This window comes from Camarhynchus parvulus, chromosome 3, assembly GCF_901933205.1.
Source record: "Camarhynchus parvulus chromosome 3, STF_HiC, whole genome shotgun sequence".
Lineage (NCBI taxonomy): Eukaryota > Metazoa > Chordata > Aves > Passeriformes > Thraupidae > Camarhynchus > Camarhynchus parvulus.
The window spans coordinates 24,908,952-24,919,445 of record NC_044573.1 but is presented as its reverse complement, the minus strand read 5'-3'; the positions used below and the strand labels follow the sequence as shown (position 1 = coordinate 24,919,445).

Here is a 10,494-nt window from a genome sequence, read left to right as displayed (position 1 = left end):
AGCGCAGTTTAGCCCCAAATCTCTGTGCCGCCCAGGTACTGCCCCAGCGCTTGTCCCGCGGCCGGGCCCGGCTCGGCCGGTGCGCCGCGCGGCCGCCAGGTGGCGCCACAGCACCGCCGCGCACGGGCTGGGCCCGCTCTCCCGCCGGGACGGGATCGGGATCGGGTCGGGCTCAGCCCGGGCAGGGTACGGCTTGGGCCGGCGCTGCTCGCAGTGCTGGGCGCTGCGGTGCCCCATAGGCGATCGCTGCTCTCTTGAGTTTAAATATTCTGCTGTAAATAAAGCTAAGCTGCCGAGTTGGGTCCAGTGGACATCTGAACACTGCACAGAATCACCACTTAAAAAAGCCCAACAAACAGAATTTAGGAATAAAAGTGTAGTATTTGCTCTAAGTTTCCAGGATTCAGGGTTACTTATATAAGAAGTAATTTATGGTGAAACTTGAGGCTTCAATAGGCAAAAGAGAAATGTTGGAATCTGAAATGATGTTTCATAGAATGCTCGCTATCCAACTTAACGAGCCATGCTGTGAGTTAGGCTAAAAATTCATTTGTATACATCTGGTTTGAGCTCCTGGGGAAAGAAAAGCCCAGATTGTGTCTGGAAGCCACTCTTAAAAAAATAGTCAAGACCTGTACAATTTATTAACAGCTGCTGATTCTGCCACATCTTTCCATCATTTCTGAACTAGTGTGGCAACAGCTTCTGTAGTAGGAGACAAAAAGAACTTTGTATGTATCAAAATCACTGTAACGTTCTGAGACCTTGCTCATGTCAATGGGTAGCATAAGACTATGTAGTAACATTGGCTTCTTTTTACTTGTGTAGAATTTAAAACGCATATGCACATATATTTGAAACTGGCAAATCGATACCTGCAGCCAGGGGAGAGCACAGTAATAGACCCACAGTGACCGTAAAACTGTGAAGCCTTGAGGACTTGGTTAATCAGTTACCAAACAGCTCGAAAACTCGGTCTTCCTTATTGTGGTTTTAAGACACAACTGGAACCTCTGTCATCCCGCTTGAGTTTATAAGAGAGCAAATAAGAATTATATCAGTGCACATACATTTCACCACACGGTGCTGATGACGGGTTACTGTGTAACTACTCAATGAAGAACCTTTAGACCCCGAGGAGCGATTGCAGGAGAGAGTTAGCAAAACCTAATGCCAGAGCACTTATCGGCCGTGTGTTTGATCAAAGTCAGTTTATCAAAGTATTCCTCCCAATGGCGTTGACACATTGATCCGTGTATGATTGTCAGAGTAAACTGTTCCCTCGGTTGTCTGGCGGGCAGGATCAGCTCCGAGGTGATGTTTCCATCGCAGGGTTGTGTGGGAGGAGGCAGAGTTTGAACTCGGGTCAGTGCGGAGGCGACTCCGACCGGCCCCGGAGAAGGTTATGGGAAGCGATAGGCGTTATGGCTGCAGCCCCGCGTTCCCCGTGTGCGGAGCAGCGCCTGTCGCCGGGACGGGAGCCGTGGCCCCGGCAGGGCGGGAGGAGGGGAAGAAGCAGGAACGTGGGATGTGTCCCGGCACCGCCGGGCGGAGGAGCCGGCGGCCGCTGGGGGGCGGCACGTCCCCGCCGGCCGGCGGGCAGCGGGAGGGGGCCGGGAGCTTGCCCGGCCGAGCCCAGCAGGGCTCGCCGAGCGGGGGACGGGCCCCAGGGGACTGCCGGGACGCGGGAAGGAGCGAGGTTTGGGCTTTCAGCCGACCAGCTCCTCGTCTTTCCCGGGAGATTTCGATCCCCGTTTCCAGGCTCGGCCGGCCGTGGGTGACGGCTCACGGGCGGTGGCAGGGTCCGGGCTGGGTCCCGCCGCAGGCTCCCTCCCGCAGCGGCGTGGGAGGTGGAGGACAAGGGGAGGAAGCAGAGGAGTGCGTGAGCCGCTGGGCAGCGGGGGGCGAGTGCCAAACCCGTGGCGGGGGCTCTGGTGACACCCCCGCCCCCAGTCCGAGGTTCCTTTCCTCTGCAAATGTGTTTGCACAGCGCCGCGCTCCTGCTGACGTGGTCGGGTTTGCTCCCTTGGTGTGCGCGGGACTGCCATCCCGACTCGGAAGCTAAAGAGGATCAAACGCCTCTGCTGGCTTTAGCAGCCATAAAACTTTACACGTCCGTCCGCCTCTGTTCTCCTTCCCATTTGTCCCGGAGCCGAGCAAACGCGGGAGGGGACGGGGGTGCAGGGGAGCCGCCGCCGCCGTTCCCACGTCGTGTTTGCGCGGCCTTATCGGCGCGGGGGAGGCGGGGGTGTTTTGCACGGCGGCTCCCGGCCCGCCTTGGCCGGCGGCCGGCTCGGTCGCGGGAGGGCGCCTCGCCGCGGGGACCGGCGGTGAGGGGGGGGCGGCCGGGGGACTCGGATGGGTCTCACAGGACCTTGGCGGGGATGAGGAAGGAAGGGGCCGAACGTGGAAGAGAGACGTGGGAGGGGTGCGGGGCGCGGGAAGGAGATGCAGACAAGGTTAGGTGGGGGTAGTTTATCAGTCAGGCCGCTGCGAGGATAATGCTACCTCGCCTCTGCGCCTGGCCGCCAACCTCTCCCAAACTTCAGAAAGTAAGCGCCAAACCCGAGCTCCCCGAAAAGAGGGAAGAAGCGGCGGGGCGCGCAACCCGTGCCCGGCCCGGTCCCGCCAGCCTCACCGGGGCAGCGCGGTCCCGACCTTTGTATCAAGCAATTACGTGGCAAAAGTTTATTTTCGGCGGGGCGCGGGGAAGAAGTGTCCCCAGCGCTGCCGCGCCTCTCCCGCGGCCCCGCGCGTCCTCCACTCGGCGGCAGCCGCCACCCGGCCGGGGACGCGGCCGCCGTGCGCGGGCAGCGGCAGCGCGGAGGCGTCGGGGAGAAGAGGGGCGCTCCGAGGGGCCGAGCCCGTAGGGCGCCGTGAGCGCTGCCTCGGCTGCTTCCCCGCTTCCCCCGCCTCGTCCCGCCCGCGCTGCGGGCGCACTGCAGCACAGGCGCTCCCCACGAACCGGCCCCACCGCCGCTGCCAGCGCCCTCTGTAAGACTCGGGGCGGCCCGGCCGGCGGGGTGGAGCGGGGCGGGCCCGGCGGGCTGGAGCGGGGCGGGCGGAGCGCGGCACCGCCCCCGCGACCACCATCCGGGGCCGCGTTTATATGGGAGCGGCGCGGGGAGCCGCCGAGTTCCCGCAGTTCGCCGCTGCTGTGCAGCCGCCGTCGCCGTCTCGGCCCGGCACCCGCCGTCCCGCCGGGAAGGAGTCGGGACCGTTTCGGATCTCAAGCAGACGGCCCTCTCCTATTTAGTCGTGGCTTTTCCAAACCCTCCGAGGAGAGCGGGATCTTTCGGTCCTTCCTGTATATCCGACCATTACAGGATCTAGAAATGTCGACGACACTTTTATCTGCCTTCTACGACATTGACTTCTTGTGCAAGGTAGGGAAGAGCGCGTTTGGCTGGGCTGGACGCGGTCTGCCGCTGCCGCCATGTGCAGAGCGGCGCTCCGGGCTACCGGGGCAGCGCGGCGGGACGGGAGGCCCGTGCCGGGCCGGGCTCTGCGGGCGGGTCACGGTCTGACAGCCGGCCGGGGACAGCGGCTGACGCAAGGCTGCGAGCCCCGGAATGCCGCCCCATGGCCTCCCGGCGGCCGCGTTCGGGGCGGGCTGGTCCTGCAGCCGCGGGGGAGACGGGCCGCCCTGCAGCCCCTGCCCGCATGTTGCGCTGCTGGGAGGAACTTTTGAAAAAAGTTGCAAATGCAGCAGAGCTGGCGCGGGGGCTTCTCCCCGGCGCTGTGTTGCCCCGCCGGCACTACCGGCAGACCCGCTTTGCGGGGCGGTCGGGCGGCGCGACCCCCGCCTCGACTCCCGCGGCGGTGGGGAGCCGTGGCCGTGGGCAGGCGGTCACCCGCAACACCCTCTCTCTCTCCCGCTGTCTCCCCCACCCCCTCCCCTCTCCCCGCCCCGGCAGACGGAGAAGTCCCTGACCAACCTCAGCAGCATGCTGGACAAGAAAGCCGTGGGGACCCCGGTGACCCCTCCCAGCTCCAGCTTCGCGCCGGGCTTCCTGCGGCGGCACTCGACCAGCAACCTGACGGCGCTGGCCGGCGGCTCCAAGTTCCCCAGCCCTACCGGCTCCAGCTCTTCTTCCACATCCTCCTCGTCATCGTCGTCCTCCTCCTCCTCCTCGTTCGGCAATCTGAAGGAGACGGGCTCCGGCGGAGGCGGCGGCAGCAGCAGCCCCACGGCCCTGCTCAACAAGGAGAACAAGTTCCGGGACCGCTCCTTCAGCGAGAACGGCGAGCGCAGCCAGCACCTCATGCAGCAGCTTCAGCAGCAGGCGGCCGGCAAGGGGAGCGGCTCCGGCGGCGGCGGCGGGGCCCCCATCAACTCCACGCGCTACAAGACGGAGCTGTGCCGCCCCTTCGAGGAGAGCGGCGCCTGCAAGTACGGCGAGAAGTGCCAGTTCGCTCACGGCTTCCACGAGCTGCGCAGCCTCACCCGCCACCCCAAGTACAAGACCGAGCTCTGCCGCACCTTCCACACCATCGGCTTCTGCCCCTACGGCCCGCGCTGCCACTTCATCCACAACGCCGACGAGCGCCGCCCGGCGCCCGGCGGGGGCACGGCCGCCCCTCCGCCCGCCGCCGCGGCCGGGCCGCACCACCACCCGCACCACGCGGCCCCGCACCCCGCCGGCAGCACCGGCGACCTGCGCGCCTTCGCCCCCGCGAGCACCCGCTGGGCGGCGGCGGCTTCGGGCACCCGCGCGGCGGCGGCGGCGAGCGGCCCAAGCTGCACCACAGTCTGAGCTTCTCCGGCTTCTCCGCCCACCACCACCACCATCACCCCCCGCACCCCCACGGCACCGCCCCGCCGGCGCCGCCGCCCGGTGGCCGCCTGGACGCCGCCCTGCTGGAGAGCCCCGGCGGTTCGCGCACGCCGCCGCCGCCCGCCTCCGCCTCCTACTGCGAGGAGCTGCTCTCGCCGCCGTGCGCCAACAACGCTTTCGCCTTCTCGGGGCAGGAGCTGGGCAGCCTCATCGCCCCCCTCGCTCTGCACACCCAGAACTTCGCCGCTGCCGCCGCCGCGGCCGCGGCCGCCGCCGCCTATTACCGCTGCCAGCAGCAGCCGCCGCCGCCCGGCGGGGCCTGCCCGCCGCCCCCCGCCTCGCCGCCCTTCAGCTTCCAGCCCCTCCGCCGCCTCTCCGAGTCCCCCGTCTTCGACGCGCCGCCCAGCCCGCCGGACTCGCTCTCCGACCGGGAGAGTTACCTGAGCGGCTCCCTCAGCTCCGGCTCCCTCAGCGGCTCCGAGTCGCCCAGCCTGGACTCGGGCCGCCGCCTGCCCATCTTCAGCCGCCTCTCCATCTCCGACGACTGAGGGAGGACGGGGCAGCGGCCGGGGGGGCCCCGCGGCGGCCCTGCAAGTAAGTTACCGAACGAAGAAAGCGAAACCTCTCCTTCCTCTCTATTTTTGGTTGGTTTTATTTTATATATCTATCTATCTATCTATACACCGAGAGCTGAACAAAACGAAAAACAAAGCATTTTGCAAAAGGGCAAATGACACGAACTGAACAAACCTATTTTTATAGAGAGACCTTGGAAGAAGGGGATTTTTGTTTCGGGGTTTTTTTGTTGTTGTCGTTCTTTGGAGACAAGTTATGATACGCACCAGCAGCAGCCATTCCATCTGTGTTCGAAAAAAAAAACAAAACAAACAAAACAGCATTAGAAAAGACAGCACCAGAAAGCAACAAACAATCCGGGGAGCGCCGGTTCGCCAGCCCAGCTCCTCCAATCCTGCAGACACACAGAAAACTAAGTTACAAACTAGTATGTCTTTCAATCCAGTTCAAATAAAAACACAGAACATACTAAACCTATAAGCTTTTTTTTTAGGAAAAAAAAAATCCAACATCCTGCCAAGAATATGCCTTGATAACAACCTTCTTTTTTATATATATCTATATATTATTATTATAACAAATGCTAAAACCTTCATTCCAAAGTTTAATATTGGTTCCATTGCCACCACTTAGTGGATGTTTGGCTTTTAGAACAATTTTTTGTTGTTGCTTTATTTGGAAGCACTCAACTGAGTTTAGTTTGTAATTGTTGGAGAATAACTGCTGATTTTTTAAAAATTTTTTTAGCTGTTTGAGTTGATTGCATGTATGAGTCACTGCACACAACTCAATATGAAACTATTTAACTTATTTATTATCTTGTGAAAAGTATACATTGGTAATTTGTTCATACTGTATTTATCGGGTATGATGAAAAGCAATAGATATATATTCTTTTATTATGTTAAATTATGATTTTCATTATTAATCGGCAAAATGTGGAGTGTGTTCTTTTCACAGTAATATATGCCTTTTTGTAACTTTCACTTGGTTATTTTATTGTAAATGAGTAAAATTCTTAATTTAAGAGATGGTATGTAATATTTATTTCATTAATTTCTTTCTTTGTTTACGTAAATCTGAAAGATTGCATGGTTTCTTTATAGAAATCGGTCTCGATGCTGTGGAAGTAGTTTGCGGAATTTCTATGGGTTTTTTTTTTTAGAATGTAAATGGTTGTAGCCCGTCCGAGTTGAAAAACGAGAGAAAAGAAAAAAAAGACTGACTTAGCAATCAGACTTCAAAGTGGCAAATCTAATTCAGACTTGTTAAAAATAACCAAAAAGTATTTTTGTTGCCTAACTCCACGAATCACACTGTGATATAGTCTCAAAGTATGTAGCAATAATTGGGGGTCCCAGTATTATGTCTCACAGTGCCTTCTTGAGGGTCCACGCTTGCCTTAAATATCTCTCAACCAAATAAGTATTTTTCCTAATGCTTGAGATAATTTGAATGTAGGGATGGGTTTTAAGTACAGCAAAATTTCGCCACTCTATTTTATAAGAACAGAGGCCATCTTTGGATCTGAAACTTTCTATAATACAGGAACATATCTTGTTTATTGAATTCCAAAACCTGTAATTTTTTTTTCCTTATGTAGAAAGTTGGGAGTTTTCCAAAAGTTTCCTGGACGGTGGATGAATGAGCAGTAGCTTAGTTTTGTTTGTACATAGGTACAGATTGAGCACTATGTACTCTTTTGGACTACTTTAACAGAAGTATGTTTTGAATGTAACTAAAGGATAAGTCAACTTGAGTTGTAATATATTTTTCGGGAGTCAGTTCACTACAGATTATGTGAGACTGTAAACTTTGTACTGTAAATGTTTTGTAGTTCTCCCAATAAAATTTTTTGGAAAAAAAAAAAAATCAACAACCCCAGTAACCCTTCCAAGTGCTGAAGCCCTGGCTGCCAGGCAGGAGTGTTTCTTGCTGAACACCACCACCCCCAATCACAGATATGTCTAGCTACAGATTAACCAGTTTGCACTGCCTCTCCAGGCCGCTCCTGCAGCCCTGGCTGGTCCCTAGCCAAAGTTAATAAACGCTTCCAGAAGGTTCGGGAATGTCAGCAGTATACTGTATCCTGCTTTGCTTTGCTTTTTTCTTTTTCCTTTTTTTTCCCCTCAATTTTTTTTTATTATTTTTAAGAGGATGGAGAATCAAACCTCTGCAGCTTCTAGTGTAACAGCTGGAGTGGAAAAATCTAGCAGTGGCATTTATCAATCACATTGCTTATGGGGCTATGTGAATGTGTCATTAGCCTTCCTGCCTTGTTTGGGGTAAGGAGGAAATGGCAGTTTGAGTAATAAAAAGCCATAATTAAGGTTTACCCTTTGTCCCAAAAGCTTTGTTCCTCTTCGCTCACAGGAATGCGGACTTCTGCCTCAATGCTCCCATCACCCAGCTGAGGGCATATCTGTGTTAATCGGGCTAGCATTAAATGTGCTAATCAGTTTTCAGGGCTTGGGTTTTAAACAAATTACCTTTTCGAGGCTGTATTTATATAACTAAATACTTGGCAGCCTGGGGCCTGTGTGAGTATTAATACTGGAAGAATTTTAGCTAATATCTCCAGAGTTTGGCACCCTATTCCAATCAGTCCCTTAAACTTTTAAATCACGATTTCTACCAGCTTATTTTTGTTCTTTTGTCATACTAATAATAAATGTTGTTAACATTATGGCATTTCTGCGCTGCCTGGGCCGCCACAGCACTTTCTATAAATACAAGATAGAATGTAATACCAGTGCCATATGTTTGTGTAACAAACCTTGGACTGACACTTAGTTTAAAATTAAAACAAACGTAAGCAATGTATGACAACACAGCCCAGCTACAGCAATCGCCTTTTTTTTAATGGGCCCAGTCTGACATTTTGGCTCAGAATTGCTCCCTTTGATTCCCAGACTGACTTCTGATGAAACTTCTTTTTGTTGCTGTCTGCACAGTGGCACTGAGCTCTGATGGGTCCTTCCCTAGGCATCCCTGGTACAGATGCTTTGGCTGCAAGGAGCAGGCTCGTGCCAGTGTTTTGGAGGAACAGAGAGTGGCTGTTGGTTTGACCGGTGTCTAAGCTGATGTCTTAACTCACTTTTGGGATTTTGAGATTAATTTTCACACTAAAACTGCATATATAAGGAGTGCATGCCTCATTTAATTTCCCATTTTCTTTCTTCTCTAGGTACAGTTTTTGCTTCTCTCACTCACCCACCTATTTCCCTGAGCCTGCCTTTTCCTTGCCACGGTAGATAAGGACCTTATTTATTTTCTATATTTCCCTTATCTGGGACAGCTGTACTCGCAGCGGTGCAGTACTTCCATCTTCCCTGTGCTTTTCTGTTGGTTGAACGGGATCCTGGTGAGGGTGTCTCCTGGCTGGAAGAGGATCTCTGGAAGCTTTAGAGCAGCTGCCCCACATGAATCACAGCCGTGCTGGTGTCAGTGCCAGTGTTCTGTGCGTTAAGGAGTTGCTGCCAGCACAGGAGGGGTGATGGCCCAGGGGTGTCTCCCAGCTGGCTGCTGGCATGCCAGCGTGTGGGGACAGCTGGGCCCGAGCTGCTCTGTGCCCCAGTGACACTCTGTGCTGCACCCTGCTCTGTGTGTGTCCCAGAGGGTGCTGCAGCCTGGCCCCTTGCAGTTCCACTGTTCAGAAATCCAGGAGTCCTTCAACTGGGAAGATAAAGCGTCTGTTTCTTGTGCTGCACAATCAAGTGTTAACCTTTAAACTAGTGACTTATGTTGTTGACTTAAGCAAATGTTCTCTTGCTTTCATTTTAAAATTCAGCAAAGCGTGTAAAGCTGGTCAGGCCATTCAGAACTTTCTGATACATTGCAATAAATCGATAAATACTGTGTAAAAAATAAACTGTTTTTTTTTTTTCAAGAGCTTTGTGTTAAGGAACTCTAAGGTTTCTGCTATTGCCCATCTTAATCACTGGAGCACTTAAAATTACTTTAAAAGTCTGGAAAAAGGGGCCTTTACTAATCGTTGGTTAGGACTGAGGCTTGCATGCTTGTTTTATTTTATAGTCTGAAAGGAATTGTGTCAGAGTCTTAAACTGGTAGAAATGGATGTAATGGTATAGGTCTCGAAAGAGGGTTTGATTTAAAATGGTTTGGTATGATCATTAGGGGATTTTCAAATTTATTGAATTAGTAGTTTTGATTTTTATTCCCTAATCCTCTCAGTTTTTTTGGGCCTTTTTATTTGTTTGGCTTTTCTCAGCTTACCTGTGTCAGGTATAGTGGTGTGCTGTAACTCCTGTTGAGTGGAGGCATTGCACACCACCAAACACACTCCCAGCAGAGTGCCATGGAGCGGGGGGATGCTGCTCCTCACTAGCTGCATCCTGGCTGGAGCATGATCTGATTCCACTGAATGCCCAGAGTTCCCTTCATTTCAGCTGTAGAGCCTGGCGTGCAGAACGGGCTGTGTCACTGTGTCACTCGTCCACAAGGGCAGTGGCCACGGGAGGAGCTGGTGGCCACAGGTGGAGCTGATCGGCTGCTGGCTCCTCTCTGCTGTACGGCTGAACGCAGAGGGCAGCAAACCAGGGGTTAAATGCACAGGTGGGAGGGGAGCCCTTTTCCGGAGCATCATTTAAATATCCAGTGCAACTCCACATTACTTTGAAAAAGAAGCTATTGCCCTCCTTCCATTTACTGCCCCCACCCCACACCATCAGGTGTGCAGCTGTGATTTTTTCAAAGGAAGGGTGCATTTGACAATCTCATTTTCAAAGAAGGCCTGAGATTTTAGTTATGTTTATGACCAAAGTGTGCTTTTATTTTTTTCCTTTTGCTACTATAGCATTAAAGCTAAAGGACTTCCACGATATATTTTAACTGTGTAGTCCATCTCTTCTTGCTGACCTTGAGTGTGAATATCATTTGAAGGAGCTTCAGGCAGTGGTGCTCTGTCATTAATAAGATAGGACATTTCAGGTTTTGCCTGCTGAGCCTACAGACCTCAGCAGCACATTAACTCTGGAAACTGAAACTTAATTTTCTGACCCCTCAGCTTAAACTCAGATCCTCAGAGTTTTAAGGTGAAGATACTGGGCTTCTTGCTTTATTGCATCTGAAATACAGTTACCTCTTCCCTTTGCCAAGTGTGCAGCAGGTTGGTGCCAGT

At 53.7% G+C, this 10,494-nt stretch overlaps 1 protein-coding gene across 1 annotated transcript; it reads left to right on the top strand.

The window, feature by feature from the left end:
- Positions 1 to 3,106: 3,106 nt before the first annotated feature.
- On the top strand, positions 3,107 to 9,221 carry ZFP36L2 (ZFP36 ring finger protein like 2). Its single transcript, XM_030946142.1, is given in 3 exon segments — positions 3,107 to 3,386; positions 3,918 to 4,668; positions 4,671 to 9,221. Coding segments are annotated over 3 exon segments (1,458 nt in total). The 5' UTR covers positions 3,107 to 3,335; the 3' UTR covers positions 5,327 to 9,221.
- The last annotated feature ends 1,273 nt before the right edge of the window (positions 9,222 to 10,494 follow it).